General features: G+C 47.6%; 1 protein-coding gene across 9 annotated transcripts; it reads left to right on the forward strand.

The window, feature by feature from the left end:
- Positions 1-19: 19 nt before the first annotated feature.
- On the forward strand, positions 20-26,247 carry ptbp1b (polypyrimidine tract binding protein 1b). 9 transcript variants are annotated; one of them, XR_013077008.1, is made up of 17 exons: positions 20-88; positions 3,821-3,854; positions 7,720-7,780; positions 8,294-8,466; positions 8,583-8,729; positions 8,876-9,004; positions 9,405-9,515; positions 9,621-9,798; positions 10,152-10,229; positions 10,767-10,909; positions 11,659-11,692; positions 14,975-15,067; positions 15,743-15,959; positions 17,834-17,911; positions 19,129-19,373; positions 25,657-25,740; positions 25,812-26,247. XR_013077008.1 is itself a non-coding variant. In XM_076726819.1 (15 exons), the coding sequence occupies exons 1-15, from the start codon at positions 81-83 to the stop codon at positions 19,259-19,261; spliced, it is 1,617 nt and encodes a 538-aa protein (XP_076582934.1). In that variant the 5' UTR covers positions 20-80; the 3' UTR covers positions 19,262-21,101. The 9 variants fall into 9 exon arrangements, 6 of the variants coding, with proteins under 6 accessions (XP_076582934.1, XP_076582936.1, XP_076582938.1 ...); XR_013077006.1 differs by lacking the exons at positions 25,657-25,740; positions 25,812-26,247 and adding an exon at positions 21,051-21,101 and having other exon boundaries at positions 19,129-21,011; XR_013077007.1 differs by lacking the exons at positions 25,657-25,740; positions 25,812-26,247 and adding an exon at positions 20,825-21,101 and having other exon boundaries at positions 19,129-20,695.
- The last annotated feature ends 1,065 nt before the right edge of the window (positions 26,248-27,312 follow it).

Below are 27,312 nucleotides of genomic sequence, written 5' to 3' on the forward strand. Positions count from 1 at the left end.
GTCAGTTAATAGCAGCGGTGGTTGGGGTGTCCTGCTGGCAGCTGGCTGGAACCTGTTGCTCCGTAGTTCCGTGTTGTGCAATGGACGGGTGAGTTATCCCATCGACTTACGTGTACACACAAATTAAATCGACTTCTGGCTGTTTCACTGACGTCTGACAGAAATAACCTAAATGTGTCGTCAGCTAATGTTTTTCCAGAGAGCACCTGGTGTTCTTGTTGTTAGCTTAGCTGTCGGTAAAGTTGTGTTTGCGGTAGTAACAGGAAGCTAAGCTAGCCGAGCTAGCTGTTGTGTTAGCCTCGGAACGGGCCATTCTCTGCGGGCTCAACTCCACACCCAGCGTGCACTCCATTCACAGAACCTGCCTGTTAGCTGTGGCCTCGTTTACCTGCGAAAACACCTTTCTTTCAAACACTTGTACAAAAGATCTGATGGATGAATAAGACGTGATAAGAATCATCAAGCAGCGTATCTAACTTCCAGTTCAGCGTTATGATGTTCTCACGCCCACTGCTGTATTTTGCCGGCCAGTCCTTCACTTGGAAAAAGTTAGGATTTTGGTTAAATTGATGTAAGTTAATATTAGTCTTATGGGCCGAATTGACGAATATGCTCTCAGTTGATTCGTTGAAGGTGGACGGAAGTAACTGGAGCCCATATTTTCTGAAACGAATCAAGTCAAGGTGATTAAGGCTAAATTGAGTATTTGCTGTAAAGTAAGTCTCTTATAAAACGTTAGATTTTATTTACATGTGACGCAGCGTCGTGATTTATGTGTACCGGACTGAAGAGTGGTTCCAGTTGATGAGTTCGAAGTGTAAAAGTTCTGTTCTAATTGCTTTGTGAGTCTGAGGATTAGGGAGAGTTCCTAAAATGAGCTGCATCTCAGATGGAGTTCTGCATAACGCTCTTTGGGGAGAGAACGGAAGTCGCCGGTGCTCAGAGGCTTGGATGACTTCATGTCAGATGAATATGGCAGAAGTTGAGTTTGAGTTTTAAATCTTAAATATTGCAGATTTAAAACTGATGTATTTTAATCTGGTAATACTGCAGGTCATTTAAAAACAACTGGTCTCGAACTCCAATGGGTTTTTTTGGGCTGTTGGTCAGAGTAAAAACATACATGTTTATTTTCTGTTGATTCCAGTGTTGTTGATGTATTTGTTGTTATCGGCCTCCTGGAATCAGTGAGCATGTTCAATCCTGGAAACAGTCTGGTGTTCTGAGTAACTGTCGGATAGAGTAAATCTCAGGTGAGCTGCAGTCAGGAGACGGGGAGACGTTTTGAGTTCCTCGTGTGAATGTCTGTTCATTGTCGGGGCTCATTCACGCCCTGAGAGGTTGTATTCCAGTTGGTTTACTGTCTGTTCAGTCACACCAGCTTCAGCCCGACCAGCCTTGTTCTTTTAAATATGGTTTCTTGTGAGACTTGCTGTCCAGCTCTGTGCTTCATGGGTTCATTTTCACGTGACACTTTGTGGTCCTGCACTGTGCTTCAGGACAGTCTGTGCGTTTTTTTATCCATCTTGTTATTCTACATAAGTTTCCTTAAAAGAATAATTCTAGAAAAAATGGAGACCATATCCAGTTTGTACACACTCCATGAACGAATGAATTCTCAAGTGGTTGTGTCGGTGAACAGCACATAATCTAATAATAACAATGCTAATAATAATAACGTGATTAATATTTAATTTATGCAGGCTTGAAATGTCTTTTTTCCTCGTTTAAACACACGACGGGACAATCGTACAATTCATCACGAGTGAACAATGACTGAAGTGTTGCTTCACTTTAAATGGATCCGAACAATCCTCCGAACAATCAGCTGTGATGTGTTGTCATTTAACTTCCTGCTATGCAGGAAGTGGGAATGTGTAACGTTGGGCTATTGGGCGTCTCTCTGCTTTACCTGCATTTTATCAAACAGGTTGTCTGAGTGACCAATCACAGCATGTGCCGATATAATAGTTGAGATGAGGAAAAGGGACAGAAAAGGACCAAAGGGCACAGAAACGTAAAGACAGGAAAGGAGCTCCAGCGTGACCAGTGAGCAAGTACCCACAGGTGGGTCACATGACCTGTGACCTACCCACTGGTGGGTCACATGACGTGGGACGTACGTGCGCTTGGTTTGAACGCATCAAAGCGAGAGAAAACCCTGCAAACAGTCAGAGAGGAGACTCGTTGGGTCGTCTCATTACTCTACGCAGGGCTCGACATTATTGATCCATCTACCGTGATGCTCTCAATCGGTTAACATCCAAAGTGAAGCTTGTTCTTCTTGATCCTCGTGATCAAAAGCAGACACAGTAAATCGTCTCGGAGGAGCTGCAGCACGAGCGTCTGGACATTGTTCTGTGTGATCTGCTTTCTGTCGATCGACTCGTCGATCCGTTGACTGATTCTTTCAGCTGTAGCAGGACAAACATCCAGATCGACCGACACCAACGCGTTCAACACGATGGAAGCTCATAACCTAAAAACCTGCGTTGTCCAGCTGCTCAGTGCTGGATGTGCTGATGTCAGGTCACATGACTGCCACTGAGAAATGTGTGTTGGGCCATGTAAACCAATCAGGACACAGACGCTTGAATTGTATTTACTGAAGCAGCAGTAAAGACAGGAAGTCAAGAGACGAAACAGGAAATGGAGTAAATCCCAAACAGGGCGACAGCAGCAGGTCAGTAATTGGTACCAAACGAGGTCGTTGGTGTTCACTGAGTGATGAGCTGACGGACCCCTGAGACTTTCTGCTTATTGATCCTCCACAGTTTGTTTATATATACTTTGACTTCACTTTTGAGTCGTAATGGATGTTTTCCTGTTGTGTTTTCACTACTTTCACTCGAGTCAATGATGTGAGTAGCTTCCAGGTGTAGACGTGTTTGTAAATGAGTTTCCTTGGATTAAATCATCGGTTGGCTTCTGGAAGTCGTACTATTTGTCCTCGTTTTGGACATTTTGAAGTGTTTTCTTGAAACGTGTTAATGAAAGAGTCTGTTGGCTGCAGCTCTGGTCCATGTGCTGGCTCAGGTCCACGCAGAGACAGATGGATGATGGCTGCAGGTTGGTTGGTGCTCTCTGCCTGCTGGTGATGGATGATCATACTGGAAACAGACAGGAAGTGGATGTGAATCCTCAGCTGCGTCTGGATGGACAGAAATAGACCAGCAGCCATTTTCCTGCAGAGATCATGAGCGGTCTACTCCGCACACCCTGTGCTGCGTCTTCAGCCATCACTGGTCTCTTCTCTACGTGTCACTTCCTGTCTCCATCAGTGGAGAACAGGCCTCCAGGTGGGCGGTGTCAGAAATGTCACCTGCTGTGTGAGGATCATGTGGACGTCATGTTAAATATTGATGTTAGCAGCGTTGATCAGGCCGTTTAAAGGGAGGTTTGGCTGCTCCGACGTGTTACAGCCGCCGTGACGCAGCACACCTGCACACCTGTTTAAGGTACTGATACAAATACTGTGAAGAGCTGAAAGTAAAATACTTTGAAGTGAGTCACACGGTCAGGATTTCCAGCGAATCACCGTGGAAACACGTGAGGGTTACCCCGTCACGGCTCAGCACCTCACAGACTTTACGTGATGACAGTGAACGCATCACGTCCGAGTGCACATGAAGCGATGGTGGAAAGAAAAGTTGTTTGCAGCTCTTTGTTTTTCAGCGCGCTGTCGCCTCCTCTCTGCTGGGTTTCTTCCTCCTCCGTCCGTCTCCCCAGGCACAACCTCTTCAACCTCATTTTAACTTTTTTGCTTGTTGTTTTGAGTTTCTCTCTCTGCTGCTTCTAACACGCTGTCTTTTCTTCACAGCAGTGTCCACCAAGATATAACAGTTGGTACTAAGGTAGGCACCTCTGCTTCCTCCTCCTCCTCCTCCTCCCCTGGTTGGTTTGTTTTCTGCTGTGAGGCCGTTTGCTTTTCTCTGGTGTCTGACAGGATGGACGCGCTGCCATCTGGGAACAGTTCAGAGGTTCTGTCTGTAATTAGTGCTGAAGCCGCTCAGTGTTATAAACTCCAGCAGTAATTTAGTCACATTCCACGACAAGACTGAGGATAATCAGATTAGTCAACAGCAGCACACTTCTCACATTCTTCCAGGAGCGCACGGCTGATTTAACATCTTTCAGTCGCTGAGAACAAATCCTGAATCAGGTCTCATAGTTTTAGAGGTGCAGAGATGTTTGTGTTCTTTGTTTCTTTGAAGGACGTCAGCTGGGGGGTGGGGGTGGGGGGGGACTCTTCGTGGCATTTGGGGTCATCCCCCCCAGAAAACCTGATTTTTATTTGAAATAAATCTTGTACTCAGGATCAATAAACAACCTCACAGGTTTTAGTTTTGACATAAAATAAGTGAAACATGAATTCTGCCTGATGAAGAGGATGTGATGAAGTCCTCCTTCACACATCTGTGTCCTCACTACATCAGGCTGGTCACACAAGGTCTGACCCCCCAGTCCAGATGAAGCACCGAGCAGCTGTGGAGTCCAGGGTTTGATCTGTGTCTGGTCCTTATCAATACACTTTTTTCATTCCTGAGGAATTGGGTTTTTTTAGGTGATCATTCAAAAAAACAAAACAAAAAACAATAAATTCAGAATCTGATTTGATTTAGATTTTAAATATTCAGCAAAGTCAGTATAAACAAATCTGACCTGTCAGGCTCTCGAGCTGCATGCAGAGTTTTCAGATTGTTATTGATCTGTACAGCTGACCTGCTTATCCAGGCCTGTTTGTGTTAGCATGTTAGCATCTACTGGATTAGCAACAATGTTGTTGACTTCCTCCATTTTCACGCAAAAGTAAATTTCGCACTGAGCTGATAAACTCGATGAGAAGGAAAAAGCTCAGAGATGAAGGTGAAGTGAAAGGAGGAGCAGCCGGTCGACGCAGAGCATCCTGTTAGTGTTTCTGCTCCGAGACAATAGGACTTCAGGTAAACAGAGAGGCCTGTTTGCTTTTATTCTTTTCTGTACGGGGACTCAACCCCGCGGTCAGCTGGTGCGGGCCGCGGTCAGCTGAGGCGGGCCGCGGTCAGCTGAGGCGGGCCGCGGTCAACAGTGCTTCTGTTCACTGGACTTTAAAAAAACGGTCTGAGTATGAAAAGGAAAAGCTTTAGGTTGACATTTCTGCATCTGATCTCCCAGCAGCCTTTGCTTGCATCACCCCCCCCCCAGTAGTCTTGTTGGGTTTGTGTCCAGCAGCAGAGTGGTCACCGCTGCTGCTGCTGATTTTAGGGCAAAAACCAGAATCTGAGCCAAAACCACATGACGGCAGAGAGAGGCTGTGATCCCAGAACAGCAAGTGACGGGAGCAGGGGCTGCTGGGAGGAGGAGGAGTCCTTTTGATGATCCAGGCTCTCCTGTTTCCTCCCCTGGCCTCAGGCGAGTCACCTGAAACCAGAGCACTCAGACCGGCTCCTGTTAGAGGGACAGTTCAGGCTTTTCTCCTGCACTGTGTTTGCATTGACACCCAGAAACAAACTGAGATACAAGAGCAGAGACAAGCAGCAGGTCTGAAGTCTGAGAGACTCTACAGGTCCTGCATAGAGGTCTTCACACGCCGGGTCTTCTGGGATCCACTCAGGTGTTACACAAACAGACCTGGACTTGATTGACAGTATTAAACGTGGGTCTGACTCTGTGTGTTTACCGGCTCGAGTCTCAGGACGTCGGGTTTGGGTGGACCTGTGAAAACCAGTCCCATGAACTGGTTTCTGTACTTAGTTAGTTGGATGTGCATCCTGCTGAAACAGGAAGTAACTCGTGTTGAGGGATGTGCGTGCAGAAGACGGTTGAACAGTATTCAGACACGCTTCACGTCCATCATTGGCTGAAAGCAGTAAAAGAGGTGAGCAGTGAGGATGATGATGAGGGCAGGAAGACGCAGCAGGTCCTCGCCGTGGTTCAGTTCTGTTAAAATAAGATGTCTGACTGCCGGCCGGCAGCTGTCGGACAGCAGGTCCACATCCGGGGGGGGGGGGGGCGACCAGACTCGGGTTTCTGCTGGATTATTCATGTGAGGAGTAAGAAGATCTGAGCTCCTTTTGTTCTCATGAAACCTGCTCGGGTTCCTCTGACTCTGCAGACACATCGTGATGATTCTCCAGTTGTTGAACGAGGATGACCATCGTCCATCTGCTGATGGGCTCCATTCAACAGTTAGTCCAAAAAAGATGATAAAGGAGCACATCACGTGTTCTGACGCCTTCAGTGATTTGGTTCAGTGTCAAACAAGGTCAAAGAAAATCAGCCAAATGTCACTTTTGAAAAGCAGAAACTCACAGAAGCGACCTGAAAATGACTGAAACAATGACCTGATAATCAAACAGTTGGGATTAATTTTCCGCTGAGCGTTTGATGGACTGCTCGTCGAGGTGTGTTATTGAGCCGCTCTGACCGTACACTCAGGCCTGTTTGATGATGATGATCAAACTGTAAACTCTTGCTTTGTCTGTTCCTGTTTGTTTTAACTCGCCTCTTCCTCCATGTTGGCCAGCTTGTCTCCAGACGTTCAGTATTGGCGGCCGTGTGAAGGACGCCGCGCTTAACCACGACACCGTTCGTTCACTCGTTCACCCCAGTCCTCCTTCTTTTTGATCCTCAGCAGAAAGATAAAAAACTGAGGAGGGAGATATGGGGGGGGGGGGTAACACCTCTCAGGTGTCCAGGTGTGATACATGGTGACCTGTCAGCAGGTGTGTAGTATGAGACGTTGATAACACTCAGCACTTCCTGCAGATGTTTCACATTTAAAGCCCGCAGCTACCGAGTCACTGGAAGGCTTTTAATGTGAAACAGTAGCAGGAAGTGATTACTGTCTTCAACAGAGATTACATTTTACGAGTTTAAGGGCTGGAAGTGAATTTAGACATGTCTAAATAAATCATGCTGTGAAGATGACCGGACGCCATCGTGGATTTAAGAGTCTGTTCACACTGAACACGCTGAAGCTTTTGGTTGAATGCTGCTCTAAATCCAGCTGAGAACCTCAGGTGTTGGAGAACCTCAGGTGACAGCTGAAGACGCCAAAGGCACTGCCTGGGCTCCGTGTTTGGTTTGTCCGTTCAGGGCCACTGTAGAAACATGGCGGTTCATGTAGTAGACGTTCTGTCTGTCCTTCGCCAACACTCAACGTCTTTATTCTTTGTTAGTTCCAAAGAAGATGAAGAGGAACTCTGCTGCACTCTGTTGAATGAGGCTCAGCGTGTTCGTCCACATCTGCTTTTCATTGAGCTCGTCAGCACAGGAATTCACCCCCGGCTGCCCGCTGGGGTCTTGGGGGGGGGGGGGTCAGGCTGAAGCCGATGGCAGACCTGTGTGATGTTCACAGCGTTCAGTTCATAAAGCAGTTCAGCCTGTTTCAGTTCTGTCCGTTCGTTCTGCTTCAGGTGCTTTCAGTGAGATGTGGCTCTGCAGCGACCTCTGCTGGCAGCAACGTTGACTGCAGTGCTGCATTTGGGAAATGTCCTCATGTGGCCTCGTTGTTAGTCAACTGATTGAGGTCTTCAGAGGCAGACTGGAGCCAAAACTCAAGTCCGCTAATTAAACTCTTTAATCTGTTGAAGTTACGTTTAAACGGGATGTTTCTAGAAGTGTGAAGAAATCCAGCTTTAGTTTATCTCACATGATAATAAACTACATATCTGTGTGTGTGCGTGTGTGTGCGCATGCGCACGCGCGGTGGAGATAAAACTGTTTTTTTTGTTTCAGAGAGGATCTGACGAGCTTTTCTCCACCGTCTCCAACGGCCTATATATCATGAGCACCACAGGTCAGATATATTAATTTGTGTTTTACTGCACACGTCACACAAGAGAAAGTCTGTCCAGCTCACCTGCACAGCACCTGAACACGTGGCCAGCAGTCACTGGGCCTGACGGTGAAGTCTGGCTCATTTTAGGGTTCACCAACTCACTGAAATGTCAGCGGAGGTAGAGTGTGTGACTGCGTACCATTAGAAATGAAGCACGGTGATGCTGCAGAGATGCCACTAACATCACATCCTGTAGATGTGAGGGAACGCGCTCATTTGCTAAAGACCCCCCAAAAAATCAAGATTTCCATATTTTTTCAGTATGAATGAAATACAGAAAGTACAATTCCCACAAAAATCATGACTCGTCACAGTATCTGTCAAAGTAATCCCAAAGTGAATACATGTTTTATCATGGTGTGTGTGTGTGTGTGTGTGTGTGTGTGTGTGTGTGTGTGTGTGTGTTCACCTTCTCTGGTTTCTGGATTTGTAAACTCGTCGTCATGTGCTGCTGTGGATTCTCCTCTGTAGCCAATGGCAATGACAGTAAGAAGTTCAAAGGTGACATAAGAGGTCCCGGAGTGCCGTCCAGGGTCATCCACATCCGCAAGCTTCCCAACGACATCACAGAGACCGAGGTGATCAGCCTCGGTCTGCCCTTCGGAGACGTCACCAACCTGCTGATGCTCAAAGCCAAGAACCAGGTGCAGTGGAGTGTGTTTAGTGTGGTAAAAGTACTTCTGCTGCAGTAAAGTGTCCCGCGTGTCCCTGCCTGAGCCGCCCTGTGTGTCCTCTGTGTGTCCCCTGTGTGTCCCGTCAGGCCTTCTTAGAGATGAACTCGGAGGAAGCAGCTCAGAACATGGTGGGCTATTACTCCACCGTGATGCCCATCATCAGGCACCACCCAGTCTACGTCCAGTTCTCCAACCACAAGGAGCTCAAGACCGACAACTCCCCCAACCAGGAGGTACTCCTCACTCAGCACTTTTAGCAGTTTTTAGCACCTTTTAGTGTCTCTTAGCATCTGTACACTACTTAGCTACTGTTGGTGTCTGTTAGCATCTTGATGTTGCCCAGTCACTGTTAGCATGTGCTCATCCTCCATCCTCTCAGAGGGCCCAGGCAGCTCTTCGGGCCCTCAGTACATCTCATGTGGACACGGCTTTGGCAACTCCGAGTCCAGTGCTGAGGGTGGTGGTGGAGAACCTGGTCTACCCCGTCTCCCTGGACGCCCTCTGCCAGGTAACACATCACCCCAGCGTGAGACACAAATGACTTGACGCATGATGAACATCAGTCGGTTTGTTCTTTAGAGGTTGACGTGGTTGACTGGACGTTACACAGTGTCTCTACAGGATGCATTCAGGTACAATCTGGATTGTAGGTCTGCAGCATTTTGGCAGCAGTCAGAGACCAACACACAGTCACTGGAGTCACAGGCATGAAATGACAGAAAGCACGATTAAGGTCTCACTGCGCACGTAAAGCGAGTGAGCCGACGAGCAGCCAGTAAGCTAACGTTAGCGGAGCAGGACACAGTGTGCTGCCAGCTGCTGTGGGTCTCTGTCCCTGAAAAAGGAGATTTCTCAAATGTGTGTTTCCTTTGATGGTTTGATCAGTTTAGCTCCTGTTTGGTCCTCAGATCTTCTCAAAGTTTGGCACAGTGCTGAGGATCATCGTCTTCACCAAGAACAGTCAGTTCCAGGCTCTGCTGCAGTATCCGGACGGAGCGTCTGCACAGGCAGCTAAACTGGTGAGCACGGCGTTCTGCTGGTCCCACTGCAGCCGGGACGGTGGACGGATGTGGGCCGTCTGTCCTCATGAATAACTGGAGCTAACCTGCTGATGTGTGTTTCAGTCTCTAGACGGACAGAACATCTATAACGGCTGCTGCACTCTGAGAATCAGCTTCTCCAAACTCACCAGCCTCAACGTCAAATACAACAACGAGAAGAGCCGCGACTTCACCAGACCTGACCTCCCCTCCGGAGACAGCCAGCCCACCATGGAGCACCCAGCCATGGCTGCAGCCTTCAGTAAGTCCCACACAAGCGTCACATCACCAAAGCCTCATCATGTCACCGCAGAGGGCAGAGACGTGTCCTGTACGTGCCTGTTGAGCCATTAATAGCGCGTGACGCGGCGCTCTGTTTGCTGTGTAAAGTCCTTCAGTGTGACGCTGCAGGACGCCGTCAGTGGAGTCTGACTACAACTGTCCTCCAGACGAGCAGAGAAAGTGGCAAATATCCAGAAACGTGCAGTCATTGTAGGGAGTCAGGTGATCGACAGGCTCAAGACACGGATTCAGACTCTCTGTTTGATAGCTGCTGTGTGTTGTGCTGTCAGTGGGCGGGGGAGCTGTCACTCAGGTGTTGTCTCTTCTCTGCAGCTCCAGGTATCATCTCAGCTGCTCCGTATGCAGGAGCGACTCACGCCTTCCCACCAGCCTTCACTATCCAACCTGCAGGTGAGTCTCACCTGCAGAGATCCAGTCGGGCAGCTGTAGGCTCACAGAGTGACCACATTCAGCAGATTTCACACTCACGACACTGAACAAACAGTCTGTGAAGTGGAGCGGCAGCACGCCGGATCACAGCCCCCAGACACGTTTGAATTCTTCATCAGGCCAACGTGACGGAGAGCGAGGTGTCAGAGGACACCTTCATCACTCTCAGCATCACACACACTTCAGGGTGTTCAAGACAGAACGAAATAATACTGATAACAAACTACAGGACAAGAGTCCACACAAACGCCCAAATTTAAAAGACAAACTGATTTGAAGGAGGAAGAAATTCAGCTTTACAGAAAGACTGTCCACGTCCCTGTCAGAAAACAGGAAGTAGTCACCTGATCAGCACCTGGCCAATCACATCTGTGCTGTGTAAAGAAGCAGATGATGTGGGTCAGCTGGGTCTGATGTCAGGACTGTGTTTGTCACTGATGTCGGTCAGACGTCTCCTGCACTTTTCAGATCGTTGTTCACTCGTCTCACCTCTCCCAGTGTCCTTCCCCTATCCAGGCCTGACGGTCCCCGCTCTGCCCGGAGGCCTGGCCTCTCTGTCCCTCCCCGGGGCCACCAGGCTGGGATTCCCCCCCCTCCCTGCCGGAGTCTGCGTCCTGCTGATCAGCAACCTCAACCCCGAGGTGGGTGTTTGTAAAACGTCTCAGCATCGTGTTTGTCTCCTCAGTGGAGACGTCAGGTTACATTTTGACATATTTCTCAGCTACACTCACAGGATCAAACCAAATAAAGTTCAGTGGCAGAAGTTTGTAAGGACAGTTTGACGTCCACGTCTCCACACACGAAGACATCACGGACCTCAGCAGGTGACGCCACCAGGCCGGATTTTATTGACTTATTTAGTTTTTGTACAAAAGCAGAAGGACTAAATCATGAAAACATACAGGTCAGCTCATGCACCTTACATCACAACAGTACAACCAATCAGAGGCCACAGGCTCACGTCCTCCACTCAAACCTGAATCCCACCTGAGTGATGTCACAAGAACTTTTTCCCGCTCTGCGTCATCAAGCAGTTTGATTGGCCGTTTGCGTCCGTGATGTCAAGAAGTGAAAGACGTTTTGTTCTCACTGATGTTTTGACCTTTGACCTCTGTAATGTTTTTAATGCCTTGACATGAAACTCACTCACACACACACACACACACACACACACACCTGTCCAGTCACCTGTGCACCTGTTCACCTCATATTCACATTACCTGACCCTTCCTTGCCAAAGGTAATTAACTTCCTGATTGATCCCTCACCTGTCTTTTTTTTTTCCCTTTTTTAATTTGTTGCCATGGAAACGCCTCGGACCCTCCACCTGTCCTGCCCTCCCACCTTTACCTGTCCTGTCCCTCCGCTGCCTTCTCTGCTGTCTTTAAAGAGAGTTACGCCCCACTGCCTCTTTATTCTCTTCGGTATGTTGTCACTCGCTTCTTATTTGAATTATCTGAAGCACCTGGTTGATTTTAAGTCTGTTTGTTTTTCCTCTTTTTCATGTTGAAATGAAGTAAATGAGTGTCTGCTGGTTTTGTCAGACTTTGCCTGTTGATTTGAGTTCATTTACAATATTTGCAGCTTTTCCCCCAAAAAGTCGTATCAGGCTGTGCAGATGGAGACATGCTGTGGACAGAGTAGATGGAGGACAGAGTGGATGGAGGACGGAGCAAATGGAGGACAGAGTGAATGGAGGACAGAGTGGATGGAGGACGGAGCGAATGGAGGACAGAGTGGATGGAGGACAGAGTGAATGGAGGACAGATTGGATGGAGGACAGAGTGGATGGAGGACAGAGTGGATGGAGGACGGAGCGAATGGAGGACAGATTAGATGGAGGACAGAGTGAGTGGAGGACAGATTAGATGGAGGACGGAGCGAATGGAGGACAGATTAGATGGAGGACGGAGCGAATGGAGGACAGATTGAATGGAGGACAGAGTGGATGGAGGACAGATTAGATGGAGGACAGAGTGGATGGAGGACAGAGTGGATGGAGGACGGAGCGAATGGAGGACAGATTAGATGGAGGACAGAGTGAGTGGAGGACAGATTAGATGGAGGACAGAGTGGATGGAGGACAGATTAGATGGAGGACAGAGTGGATGGAGGACGGAGTGAATGGAGGACAGAGTGGATGGAGGACAGAGTGGATGGAGGACGGAGTGAATGGAGGACAGATTGAATGGAGGACAGAGTGGATGGAGGACAGATTAGATGGAGGACAGAGTGGATGGAGGACAGAGTGGATGGAGGACAGATTAGATGGAGGACAGAGTGGATGGAGGACGGAGTGAATGGAGGACAGAGTGGATGGAGGACAGATTAGATGGAGGACAGAGTGGATGGAGGACGGAGTGAATGGAGGACAGAGTGGATGGAGGACAGAGTGGATGGAGGACGGAGCGAATGGAGGACAGAGTGAGTGGAGGACAGATTAGATGGAGGACGGAGCGAATGGAGGACAGATTAGATGGAGGACGGAGCGAATGGAGGACAGATTGAATGGAGGACAGAGTGGATGGAGGACAGATTAGAAGGAGGACGGAGCGAATGGAGGACAGAGTGGATGGAGGACAGAGTGGATGGAGGACAGATTAGATGGAGGACAGAGTGGATGGAGGACAGAGTGAGTGGAGGACAGATTAGATGGAGGACAGAGTGGATGGAGGACAGAGCGGATGGAGGACAGAGTGGATGGAGGACAGATTAGATGGAGGACAGAGTGGAGGGAGGACAGATTAGATGGAGGACAGAGTGGATGGAGGACAGATTAGATGGAGGACGGAGTGAGTGGAGGACAGATTAGATGGAGGACGGAGTGAGTGGAGGACAGATTAGATGGAGGACAGAGTGGATGGAGGACAGAGTGGAGGGAGGACAGAGTGAATGGAGGACAGATTAGATGGAGGACAGATTAGATGGAGGACAGAGTGGATGGAGGACAGAGTGGAGGGAGGACAGAGTGGAGGGAGGACAGAGTGGAGGGAGGACAGATTAGATGGAGGACAGATTAGATGGAGGACAGAGTGGATGGAGGACAGAGTGGAGGGAGGACAGAGTGAATGGAGGACAGAGTGGAGGGAGGACAGAGTGAATGGATGACAGAGTGGATGGAGGACAGATTAGATGGAGGACAGAGTGGAGGGAGGACAGATTAGATGGAGGACAGAGTGGATGGAGGACAGAGTGAGTGGAGGACAGAGTGGATGGAGGACAGATTAGATGGAGGACAGAGTGGATGGAGGACAGAGTGGATGGAGGACAGACGCTGTAGATGCAGTGTTTCTACTCTAAACTCAACATGTGTGTCGTCACACTGACGTCTGCAGCGTTCAGAGCTCGTTAACCTGCCCTCACCGCTCCTCGTCTGCGCCGTCTGCGCCGTCTGCGCTGTCTGCGGTAGTTGTGTGGAGGGTTTCCTGTTCGCTTTGTGCTGCTCACAGCTTTGATCAGACCTTTCAAACATTCGACGGCAGCGTCTCTTCGTCCTGGTGCCAGATCGATCCGGTTCTCGCTCCTCGCTTTAAATCTGCGGCGCCGATGGCCGAGACGGGAGGCGTCGCGTTTTCAGGGTGTCCGTCTGTCCGTCTCAGTCTCATGGACGTGAAGGACTTTCATTACATGTAACTTAAACTCCTTCACAGTCTTCGCTGCAGATATTAGACGAGTGTGGACGGACGTGATGGAAGCTGAGTGGACACACAGACCGCTGGAGGAGACTCCAGTTCATATTAGAAAGGTGTGAACAGTCCGATCGCAGCTTCCAGCCCGATGCGATCAGGCTTCACTGCGGTCGCCTGGACTCAGATTCGTACGGAGCAATAAGTGAAGCTGAGGACGTTCACAGCTGTGGATCAGGAGCTGCAGACTCCAGCTGTCCTTCAGCGCTGCAGCCCGTTTCTGCATTTGAGTTATTTGTACCTTCAGAGACTAAATGGATTCAGCAGGGAAACGACTGGATTTGGATCCTGCTCCTCGTTATAATCAGGAAACACGCTGGCAGCAGGTTTGATTGGATCTCTGAAGCGACGTCCTCGGTGAAGCGTGTCCGTGCGTTTCGTGGACTCTCGACCGACTGATGCTGCTGTCGAATTTGTTTGAATGGCCTTTTTCAGCACAAACCGAACAGCTTCCACCTCCAGAAGAATCTCCAGTCGACATTCAATGTCAACTGTCTCTTATCCAAGCTGCATTTATTGTGTTTCATGTTATTCCAGTAAACGTGACTGTTTGCATGCGGGTTTCCTTCAGTTTGCATGTTGTCAGTGCTGAATCAGCTGCTCGTGTTTTTTTGTTTTTAGTCAACACTCCCATAATTCATAGTTCCTACATGGTGTTAATCTGCCATTTTAATTTCCTCTGACCCTTACCCTTAATTTCCTCACTGCATTTCCTGTGTATAACACTCAGAAATTCCTGCCCTCTAAATTAAATTCACAAATTGGTTAGTGTTTCTGAGCAGCGTCTCACTGCTGCTCCTCCCTTCACCTCCAGGCTTTACATTCAGCACTTTGACAGAGTTTTTCACTTTTTTTAAGCGCTGTTCGTTTAATTTGAGCGCAGACTAAGGGTCAGTGGCTTGGCAGGCTGCAGTCAGTCAGACCAGGTTCATACGCTGCTTTCTGTACGTCTTAACGGTGTCCATCAGCGTGTTTGTATGACTTCCTGAACGTCTTCTTTCCTTCTGGCTGTGTATTAAGGTGTCTACGGTGACGTGATGAGAGTGAAGATTCTGTTCAACAAGAAGGAGAACGCTCTGGTTCAGATGTCTGACAGCACTCAGGCTCAGCTAGGTAACTCCTGCACCGCTCAGCGGGCTCGCCAGCATGCCGGCGGACAGAAGTCTGTCTGCTGTCTGCTTTCAAATACATGCAGAAATACTTACAGGAAGTACTTATCTGATGGAAAGATCCGGCCTACAGGTAAATGCAGATGCTGGTAAGAATTAGGGCTGACCTGACCGTTCTACCATCACCATGGTAATCAACCTCAAACTCAGTATTCGTATGACGTAGACTTAAACAGAGCGAGCTCTGTGGTGTTTCATTAGGTTAAAATTCAGCTGTGTGCCTGTGATACGAGCGCACAGAGCGGAAAACCGTCCTCTCGACGAAGCCTTTCTGCTCGCTGTGCACAGATGGCGTCCTGCGAGCTCGACCCTCTACGCACTCGCAACGCTTAACGCTCGCTAAGTGGAAGCTGGCGGTTTCAACCAGAAATGGTGTTTGGGACAGCCGCACAAAGGCCAGCAGCTAATGATCACCATGAATTTATCTGCATATCTTGTGATAATACAGGTTAAATTTCCAGGTAGTGACCAAAGCATTAATGTTTGTGGTCACTGGATGGAAAAGAAATACTACATGAGAGGATATAAACTACATATGCTAACTTACTACAGGAAAAGAAGCAAAAAACAAAGCATCTAGTCAGAAACGTGAGCAGTTCTTCACCTGTTTGGTTTGCAGCCATGAGCCACCTGAGCGGCCAGCAGCTCCATGGGAGGTCTCTGCGCATCACGCTGTCCAAACACACCAGTGTCCAGCTTCCCCGTGAAGGCCACGAGGACCAGGGTCTGACCAAAGACTACAGCAACTCCCCCCTGCACCGCTTCAAGAAGCCCGGCTCCAAAAACTACTCCAACATCTTCCCCCCTTCTGCCACCTTACACCTGTCCAACATCCCGTAAGTCCTTGAACTACAGGAGCTGGAGCATCAACACCTGGGGCCTCATTTATAAAACATTGCGTAGAATCCATACTAAAAGTGTGTGTACGCCCAAAAGCTGAAAATGGCGTACGCCAAAAAATATTCGGATTTATAAAACGTGCGTACTCACACCTGCACGCAATTTTCCCTTTATAAATCACACTCCACCTGGAAGATTGCGCAGGTGGATTCACCTCACATCCCGCCCCCGACACACCCACATTTTACCATGAATGGTCAATGCAAAGTACCTCATGAATGTCTTTGCATATAAATATGCCTGCTGATCAATGGCATTTTACGTTCGATCATGGCAGAGAAAAGAAAAAGAAATTTTACGGAGACTGAAATCGAGGTGCTTGTGGGTGAGGTGGAGGCCAGAAAGGATATTTTGTTTGGTGGTCACAGTAGTGGCGTCACGAATAAAATAATAATAATTTTAAAAAATGAGTGGCGGCACGTCGTCACCGCAGTGAATAGTTCCAGAGCCACAGAGCGATCTGTGGCAGAAACTACAGATCCCTACACTACTGTGTGTCAGGATGAATGAGTCATGTGCTGACCCAGGCCACCGTGCCACTACATTCGTCAAGATCATGTCCGAGGTACAAATAATTTGTACATTGAGTGAATGCACATTTTTTCGATTCACATAAGCAAATTCATTTTCACTCTGAGCCCTTATAGCAATGTGAGTGCAGTCAATTGCGCCGATTGCATTTGGGAAACCGGACATTGCTGCAAATTGCCTTTTAATGTTGGCCTGTTCACCCACAGTGTAAGGAAACCTGATTTATCGACGGGTCATTTTTATAATGCCATCCAAAACGGCTGGCATTATGGCGCTGAGGGATGGCTGCGATATTCCAGACCTACGGACATAATTTAACTGAATTATACCCAAAGGGGGCTTTAGACAGACAATGTAACATTATATAATATTAATCATATCAAACACTTACCTGTCAGCTAATTCCCACTGAAAGGAGCCAGTCGCCAGAAACCCCAGAGTGGTCAGCACCTGGATATGCACCGGGATGGCGCGGTTCCGGCGAGTGGGTCTATCTAACACTGGGCCCAGTTCAGCACATAGATCCAAGAGCACCGCTCTAGGGAATCTAAATCGGCTTATTAGCCAGTCATCATCATGGGCCAGGGAATCTCCGTGGTCCCTAAAACTTCTCTCCATCCTGATCCTACCATTTGCGTGATCTTCCAGCAGTGCCAGCGCATCCATTGTGCAGCATTACGCACGAGTGTCACCGCACTATTTATATGCTTACTCAGCAAACTGAATGATTGTTGCACACCTTGTCACAATTAATACTAATCCATCAGTGCCATCCACCGCTCTGTATCATTTGAAGATGGAAGTATGATATATGAACATTGTGCATACAGTAGTAGGCCTAACGGCTCATTAAAGGAACACATCTATAACACTGCAGACTTGGGTGTTTATGATTACGCGGGTCTATAAGTCTGATATGTGATGACATTAAATGTATGAGATCAATCTGGCTTCAATTCACCACCTCACCATCTGCACCGCCAGTTTCCCCGTCTCCAAAATGTTCGTACGCAAGCATCAAAGTTGGCGTACCGGTGCGCACATTCTCACGCTAAGTTTATTTTTATAAATCACAACCTTTGCGTAGAAAGTTGCGTACGCAACTTTCAAGCCCCGTTTTGTGCGTAAGCAAGTTTTATAAATGAGGCCCCTGGCCTGTAGTCCAAACTGAGGAACACGTGGTACACCTGATGGCAGACTAAAACAAGTTGCAACATACACATAAGGCAGCATATGTGTCATGTGACCTTCATTGCTAACTGTGCTTTTGTGTTTGTAGCCCGTCTGTGGTGGAGGACGACCTCAAAATGTTGTTTTCCAGCTCAGGAGCCATGGTCAAGGCCTTCAAGTTCTTCCAGTGAGTCATCCTTCACTGTCACTGCACTTGAACCCCTGTTGATGCTGATGTATGTATATGTATGTGTGTATATACATACCATGTATAACATGCATACATATACGTGTGTGTGTGCGCGTGCGCTACATAATCTGTGTGTGTGTGAATGTGTGACTGGGCCAGTGGCATAAAACATTATTGGTGGACTCTGCTTAGACATCATTCTTGCCCTGAAACTGTCATCCTCGCCCTGTGAGCCCGTGTCTTGTCTTTCTCTGTCCTTAAGCCGTCATCTTTGCCTGTGTCCTTGCACTGAAGTCCCTGTTCTTGCTCCAAAGCCCTCGTCTTCGATCTGAAGCCTTCTTTCTAGTCCTGAAGCCTTCGTCCTTGTTTGGTCTTGTTCTTAAGCATTTGTCCAAGTCCTAAAACCTTTATCCTGTCCTCAAGCCCCTGTCCTTGTCCTGTCCTGCAGCTCCCGATTCATAGTGTGTCCTGAAGCTATCGTCCTTACCCTGAAACCTCCTTCTGCCCTAAAACTCTTGTCCTTGCCCTGACTGACCTTCCCTGTCCCCAGTCCTGCTCTGAAGCTATTGTCTGGGCCTTAAAACATTCATTCCTGCCCAAAAATCCCGATCCTTGTCCCAAAATGTCATTCCGTGCCCTGAAGACCTTCTTGTCCAAAAAGCACTTGTCCATCCCTGTCCTTAAGTCTTCATCCTTGCCCTGAAGACTTTGCCCCATCCCGAATCTTTGCAGCCTCTGTATTTGTCCCAAAGCTCTTGTGCCTTCCACAAAGTCTTAGTCCTTGCCCTGTCCTGAAGCCTTCATCCTTGTCTTTGAGGCCTTCTTCCTAGTCTTGAAGCCTTCTCCTTTGTGCTGACGCCCTCCTCTTTGTCCTGAAGCATTTTTCCAAGTCCTAAAACCTTTATTCTGTCCTCAAGCCCTTGTCCCCGCCCCGACTGTCCTTCCCTGTTCCTGTCCTGCTCTGAAGCTATCGTCTGGGCCCTGAAACCCTTGTTCTTGTCCAACAATCCTGATCCTTGTCCCAAATGTCATTCCTTTCCCTGGAGGTCTTATTGTCCATAGCACGTCTTCACAGGCTTTGTGTTTGTCCCAAAGCTCTTGTGCCTTCCACGAAGTCCCTGTCCTTGCCCTGTCGTGAAACATTTGTTCATATCACGTGACCTTGTGGACTTCCTGTATAGAGTCTGATGACCTCCTGTTGGTTTCCTCTTTAGGAAGGACCACAAGATGGCTCTGATCCAGATGGGCTCAGTCGAGGAGGCCATTGAGTGCCTCATCGAGTTCCACAACCATGACCTGGGAGAGAACCACCACCTGCGGGTCTCCTTCTCCAAGTCCTCCATCTGAGCCTCGGACAACACCATCTGAATCCTCCACACTCCTCCGAGAGCGAACTCAGTGGTGTCCACTACACTCCGATCATTCCAACGCATGTCTGCGGAAACCGCGGTGAAGTCTGGTGTGATGTTAAATTATTTTTTTAAAAGTCAGTTTTCGGTTCTTGGCCTTCAAAGAGGATTAGGTCAGAGAAAACTGAAGTCAGAATTCTGCGGTTAATCTCAGGAGTCGGAGAATAAAGTCAGTATTCTGAGTTAGTCAGGATTTTTGGAATAATTATTAGGTAACAGTCAGAATTCGGGCTGTAAACATGTTTGTATCTTCGTGTCCTTCTTGTTTTGAAGTCGATACCTTTTAGCCACTCTTGCCTTTTGACTTTAATCCCAGAATCAAGGAATTCAAGTCAGCCTTCGAACTACTTCTGACTGTATTAACTCAGAATGTTTTCTTTAATCTCAGATTCCCAGCTGTCAGTTGATTCCTGTGGTCCTAATCCTCTTCTTTGAAGCTTCCCCTTCAAAGCAGCTCTTGTCTTTAAAATATCAGCTCTGACATCGTTTGGAAGTTTTGGATTTACCCTCAACCTGTCAGATCTTAGCCCCGGCCTCGTTAAGAAAGGCCTGGCGTGGCCTTCAGATGATCCCTGTGCCTTATTCCTGAAGTCAGGATGACCTCGACTAACCCTAACCCTCCCATCATGCCTCTGTAAATTGGCAAAGAGCAGGTTTACAGTTGATAAGGTTTACTGTTGATGAGCTGTATTGCAGATATATCCATATTTTCTGTGTATTTTATTGGTGTTGTTTTCCTTTGTTAGTGTTTTGTACTGCTGGTTACTGTAGCATCAAACATGTGAACTGATTCTGTTTTAGCGGGTTTGCTGGGTCTTTACTTCTAGATGAAATTCTCTTTTTTTCTATTCCTTCTTGACTTCTTTATTTCCATGTATGCAATCATGTTTTATTCAAATCAAATATTGTAGCAATATTTTAATCATTCCTGAACTTTTATTTGTTGACTTTTGGTGTCTCGGCAGGTGTGGCGGCGATGCTCGCCGCCGCCGCCTTCTACAATCCGCAGACACACGTTTTGTTTCCCTCGTGTTCTGTTGGATTTGTGAATCACGATGTTAGCTAGTCTTGTCTGTCGCGTTATTCTCTGAACGGTTTTATTTATACATTTGTGATCCACTACAGCTGAAACCAAAAACGGCCTTCTAGATGCAAACAAATCCGCCTGCCTCAGGTTTCTGGTTCTAAGGACGTAAACAAAGACGAATATGGTGAACTGGTTCAGGCTTTGTTGGTGTTTTCCTGTGGGGATGTTTTTATTTGTTTCTCGACCGCTTCACTGGATTCAGCCCACCGCTGTGACTTCAGTCTCTATTGCAACACCAGATGTAATGTGGAGTGCCTTCGACGCAGCGCTGGGTCCGTACATCAGGTATTCATTCCTCTTCATTCTGATGTGACGGCGTGACGGCGAAGCCCAGCAGCCGTCAGAAATGTACAGAAACCAGAAGATGCTGGTTTGGTTTATCTGTGTCTTAATATTATTACATCGACATTCCAGCTGCTCAGACGTCCACCTGAACTTCAACATGGAGACGCTCCTTCACTTTCCTCTGAAGGAGCTGCTGAGGGTTTTACAGCCGTGGTGCATTCAAGACACCTGCGAAGTTCCGTAGACGAGAGTTTTCAAGTAGACAGAAAGAGGAGCCGCACTCCGTTTTCCATCAGCTGCTGTTTCCATTTCAGTTGTTTCAGCCGACTGAGAGCAATGTAAAACCCGGAGTCAGGCTCCTTGTGTATGTGCTCATTCTTGGCCAATAAAGCTGATTCTGATTCTGCTTCAGGCTCGTCCTCCTTCATTTCCAGAGCAAACACAACACAAGTGTCTTTCCAGAGGCTCAGAGAGGGTCAGCCGCCTCCTGCCTGAACGTCAGATTCATTCTGCGTGACTTCGTTTGTGCCTGATCAAACGAGGGGAAATCTCTGGTCGGTGGTCTCAGATCTCACTGATGTCCACCAGCGGTCGATTAAAGGTCTCAAGATCAAAGAAGGCCTTTGTCAGAAGTTTAGGACACGTGTCGACCAGCCAGCCAATCAGAATACAGCAGGAAGTAATGTGGACATGGACATTACTGAGTGGATAAATCTGCTCTAAGCAGCATGTTTATAATACAGAATAATGAAGCGGGGCAGGAGGATGCTGGGAGTTGTCTTTCTCTGCGAACTCATCGTTTCTGTCGAGACCCGGTAGTCGAGTTTTAAAAGAAAACTTCATATCTACAATATCAATGTGAGACAGGGTGATGGAGACGTCCACCCCCTGGAGCTGTCAGTCCAAATGTACCCGACTGCACAGGCCCTTAAATTACTCTTATGTTCAGCGAACATGTTACAGATCTGCCGTGTGATTGGTCATCGCACCCCGACTTTAACCTCCAGACCGCCTGGCTGAGCGGGACTGAACCAGGAGCAGTCAGACCATAATACTGTAGTATTCAGAGTATAATACTGTGGTATTATCTTCCCCACGAGGGAAAGTCATTTTGACCTCTACACAAAGAACAAAGTTGACTCTGGACCTGAACCTGAATGTGATTCCTCTGATTCTGGACTGAATGCGAAGGTCCAGTCTGACACAGACCGAGGCGTCTCCCAGGTGTCTTCAGCAGATGAAGTGGACCAATGAAAAGGCTCCTGCTGCCTGGAAATAATTGTTTTAGTGATTTTCCTCTCAGAAGTCTCTTTTCTGTGCGTTGTGATAAACATCCAGCAGCAGAAGACATGACGTCCAGTGTGTGGACACTTTGTTCATCACCGCATAAGACGTTCACTTGCGACACGTTTACATTTGGACAGTTTCCCCAGGTGACTTGAATGCATCACAGACCTTCAGTGTCAGGTGAGACGAGCTCGCGGGGTGGGACTGGGACCGGGAGTGACAGATGGAGGGTGGGCGGGGTCGAACTGTACAAAACCACCCCGTAAGAAGGCAAATACTATTCAATTCAATTCAACATTCAATACTACTACTACTACTACTACTACTACTACGACCAGGACTACTACTACTACTATTACTGCTCCACTCAAACATTCATCTTCCCTGTGAAGCTGTGGACGCTGTTGATCACGTGTGTGTGACGTTCAGGACCAGCAGGTGGCAGCAAACACTCACAAAAACAACGTTTCTCTCTCTCTCTCTCTCTCTCTCTCTCTCTCTCACACACACACACACACACACACACACACACACACACACACACATACATTGCAAAACAAAACATCAGTTTTACTTTTTAAAATTTTAACTGACATGTTTTTTTTTTATATATATTTACAGATGTTGAACTTCAAACGTGAAACTTGTGCGTTAATAATGTGTCAACAGTCTGATCCGAGATGAAACTGAAGCAGGCTCAGCTCATTACTCCACTTCCCTCCAAAATGTTAATGCTGCGTCATGTTTCAGGGCCTGTACGTGTGATTAATGCTGCGTCATGTTTCAGGGCCTGTAGCTCAGAGCTGGGCATCTTACGGTCATTGCCACTGAGTCACTTCTTTGTCAGTCTGAAGTGGAACTGACTCAGTTTCTCAATAGTTTTTCCAGACCGCCCGCAGCTTCACAGCGACTTGACGGTGACCGTATCCTCCCGTTCGTTGACGTTACCTCTACCGGTAACCGTTCGTGTTAGAGGGTAGACAACATCAGTTGAACCAGCTAACATTAGGCAACGGTAGCTAATTAACCAGTTAGCTAACGCTAACGCTAGCTAACTGGTGAACTGAATTTAATTTTACCTCGACCGTTACCGGTAGCGTTAACTAGGTAACTACCGCTGTCGGTTACCGGTAGTTCAGGCAGCGTTAACTAGTTCGGTAACTAGCCCACATTTGAGAATGTGCCCCTCTCCCGATGTCCTGTAACGAGGAGGGTTGAGGACACCGAGGGACACCTGGAGCTTCAGCTGAAGGACAGCGGTCCGCTTGGACTCTTTGTCCCTGGCTTTGGATGAGAGCTGATGTCCGTGACGCTGTCCAGCTCCTGCTCTTCTCACGTGGATAACGACAGACTTTAACATGACGGAGGAGCTGGCAGCCATGCAGTCAATGAACGGGACAACAGCTGGGAGGTAAATGCGTGTTTGGACAAGGGATGGACGTCCAAATGTGACGAGGACAAATGTTGGACTTTTGAAGAGAATGCAGACATCCTCAGACATTCAGCCAGATTTCAGTGCAGTTGTTGAGGCCAGAGACAGACTGGACTTTTCACTGAGCAAGTGAAGTGAAGTGAAAAACATTAAAGGCACATTTTGATTTTTGGATAAAGTTGACCAACTGCTGATCTTCAACATGCTGAAAAACACCTTGTCAGTGTTTGTGAAGATGAACATGTTAAAAATCAAATGAAACACTGATGGAATGATTGTTTTTACTCTTCATTACTTCTATAGGAGAATTTTTTTGTTATTAATCATGATTCAGGTCCTGTGGATGTTGTTAATTTTGATTTCAATTGAGATTTATTTGTCCTTTGGCAAGTAAAATAGTTTCAACCTTTCAAATACATCAAACTGGAAAAATACATACATGAATTCAACAACATACAGTCACCACCAGCACATTGTCAAATTTTACAATCTGGATGTTCTAGAAGAGAAGAAGACAGAGGAAGGGAGCGGTGGAGATAATAAAACAGAAGAAGAGAGGAAGACAGAGGAAGGGAGCGGTGGAGATAATAAAACAGAAGAAGAGAAGAAGAAGAGAGGAAGACAGAGGAAGGGAGCGGTGGAGATAATAAAACAGAAGAAGAAGAAAAGAGGAAAACAGAGGAAGGGAGCGGTGGAGATAATAAAACAGAAGAAGAGAGGAAGACAGAGGAAGGGAGCGGTGGAGATAATAAAACAGAAGAAGAGAAGAAGAAGAGAGGAAGACAGAGGAAGGGAGCGGTGGAGATAATAAAACAGAAGAAGAAGAAAAGAGGAAAACAGAGGAAGGGAGCGGTGGAGATAATAAAACAGAAGAAGAGAAGAAGAAGAGAGGAAGACAGAGGAAGGGAGCGGTGGAGATAATAAAACAGAAGAAGAGAAGAAGAAGAGAGGAAGACAGAGGAAGGGAGCGGTGGAGATAATAAAACAGAAGAAGAAGAAAAGAGGAAGACAGAGGAAGGGAGCGGTGGAGATAATAAAACAGAAGAAGAAGAAAAGAGGAAGACAGAGGAAGGGAGCGGTGGAGATAATAAAACAGAAGAAGAGAAGAAGAAGAGAGGAGGACAGAGGAAGGGAGCGGTGGAGATAATAAAACAGAAGAAGAGAAGAAGAAGAGAGGAGGACAGAGGAAGGGAGCGGTGGAGATAATAAAACAGAAGAAGAGAAGAAGACAGAGGAAGGGAGCGGTGGAGATAAAACAGAAGAAGAGAAGAAGAAGAGAGGAAGACAGAGGAAGGGAGCGGTGGAGATAATAAAACAGAAGAAGAGAAGAAGAAGAGAAGAAGACAGAGGAAGGGAGCGGTGGAGATAATAAAACAGAAGAAGAAGAGAAGAAGACAGAGGAAGGGAGCGGTGGAGATAATAAAACAGAAGAAGAGAAGAAGAAGAGAAGAAGACAGAGGAAGGGAGCGGTGGAGATAATAAAACAGAAGAAGAAGAGAGGAAGACAGAGGAAGGGAGCGGTGGAGATAATAAAACAGAAGAAGAAGAAAAGAGGAAGACAGAGGAAGGGAGCGGTGGAGATAATAAAACAGAAGAAGAAGAGAGGAAGACAGAGGAAGGGAGCGGTGGAGATAATAAACAGAAGAAGAAGAAAAGAGGAAGACAGAGGAAGGGAGCGGTGGAGATAATAAAACAGAAGAAGAAGAAAAGAGGAAGACAGAGGAAGGGAGCGGTGGAGATAATAAAACAGAAGAAGAAGAGAAGTGAAGCATTCAGTTTCACATTCAGCCCTGTGGAAATGACAATAGAAGATCTGGGGCTTTACAGACTGGAGGAAGTTCATATCCGTGTCCTCTCGCTCTCGACCCCCCCACCCTCATGTTGGGCTGGTGACACGCAGCTGAACAAAGAGGGATTGTGGGAAAAAAACGCCGGCACGCCAGCTTGGTCTCACACGGCTGTCAAACTGAAATCGTTCCAGTCCGAGCAGAAAGTTTTAGCATAATCCTCCAAAATACCTCCAAAATCCCCCAACACACACACACACACACACACACACACACACACACACTGATGTGTGCTGTGGGGGTGGACAGAATAACAGAAACAGCAGAGTGCTCTGTTCAGCAGCAGGTTTGTGTTATAAATGAGGTTAAATGTGATGAAATTCACATTGAGTTTGGTGCAGACTGTTAATAAACAGAGCTCTGTTGTCTTTTTGCTCTGTTTGGGTCTCCACCAGTTCCCGAGGAAGACGTCTTCTGCCCGTCTGCTGCTCAGCAGGAAGTGAACGCAGACTGAGACAGACAGGAAGTGTCTCTGTGAGGTGAATATCTGCAGGATGTGTGACACTCGTGTGAAGGTGTGTGAATAATTTTAATTGTCCTGTTCAAACAGATCTGCGTCTCGGCTGCAGGACACCTGCACAGGATCCTGAATCCAGAACGGCTGAACACACTAAAACCAGGACCCATTAGAGCCGGACTCATACTGTGGGAAAACAGTCTACTCAGAGAAAGATGGAGGTCAAGATGACACGAAAGAGTAACTGAATGCAGGTAACGTGTCTGTCAGGTGTTTCATTTGTCCCACAGACGATCCAGGTGCAAACATGACGTGAGCGAGACGATGGGACGTCAGGCTGAACCTCAGATCTGCCTCTCGGTTTGTTCAGTCCTGTTAAAGGCTCCCATCAAAGAAGGCTGTTCAGTAGTGCTGAGGTGATGTTTTAAACAGCTGAGACGCTGCGTAGGACATCGACAATCAGACTGTGATCAGCTGATCTGATCCTCTGACACAAACTGACCTGAGATCAGCTCAGAGTCAATGTATTTCATGTTCTTCTTCATCAGCTTCATTGATTTCTGTAAATATCTGCTGATTGTGAATCTGATGCAGCAACACGTTTCACAGACTGAAAGATGTGGAACGCTCCAAAAACACCTGTTCGGATCATTCCACAGGTAAACAGGCTGATTGGTGACAGGTGAGAGCATCACCATGGGCTCTGATTGGATAGAGGGGATGAGGACATGGACTCAGGAACACTTCTTTGTCTGCAGATATTTGGCTGGAGGTGAAGACCGCTGGGCGGTTTCTGGACCAGTTGGATGTGGACTGGTGCAGACTGGAAGCAGAACTTTGTAACTCTGAAGTTTTCAAACCAAACCTGCAGCTCTGCTCTGAAAGACTTCCTGCTTCATTTCCTGATGGGAGAGGAAGGAGTGACGGCATCATGGCTGCAGGTGGAATCAGGGGGAAGAGCCGGCCTCTTCCTCCTCCTCCTCCTCCTCCTCCTCCTCTGCTTTAATCGCAGCCTGCAGCGACAGCAGAATGAAGGCTTCCTCCTCCTCTTCAGAGACGCTGCGGGGACGAACAGGTGAAGAGGGACACTTGTACCTGAACGCATCACCGCAGGCTCCGATTAAACCCGTCAGGAAAAACCAAACTACAAAGAGGACAGGAAGCGGATCAGAGCTGAGGACAGAAGGTCAAACTGCCTCAGAGACAAACACAAACTCGTCTCACGTGACATTAGAGACCGAGCCGAGTCCCAGAAGACAGAGTCCTTCCTGCATATCACACAAACTAACTGAAGCAGCCAGAGTCACCTGATGGAGGGATGGAGACATGTCCTCTGTGTGTGTCCTCTGTATGTGTCCTCTGCATGTGTCGTCTGTGTGTGTGTCCTCTGTCATCTATGTGTCCTCTCTGTGTCTTCTGTCCTCTGTCATCTATGTGTCCTTGCTGTGTCTTCTGTCCTCTGTATGTGTGTCCTCTGTCCTCTGCATGTGTCCTCTCTGTGTGTGTCCTCTCTGTGTGTCCTCTGTTGTTTCGGTCTGATTCCTTCTTTTTGAAGTCTTCAGGATCATGTGAGCGTCCTCTGAGTCAGAGCAGG

The sequence above is a fragment of the Chaetodon auriga genome, chromosome 3 (assembly GCF_051107435.1).
Source record: "Chaetodon auriga isolate fChaAug3 chromosome 3, fChaAug3.hap1, whole genome shotgun sequence".
Taxonomy (NCBI): domain Eukaryota; kingdom Metazoa; phylum Chordata; class Actinopteri; order Chaetodontiformes; family Chaetodontidae; genus Chaetodon; species Chaetodon auriga.

Bases quoted from the DNA above. Each gene is read 5' to 3' on its own strand.
- ptbp1b (XM_076726819.1), top strand. The intron at 8,730-8,875 runs GTACTCCTCACT...CCATCCTCTCAG, and splicing joins ACAACTCCCCCAACCAGGAG to AGGGCCCAGGCAGCTCTTCG. The intron at 9,005-9,404 runs GTAACACATCAC...TTTGGTCCTCAG, and splicing joins CCCTGGACGCCCTCTGCCAG to ATCTTCTCAAAGTTTGGCAC.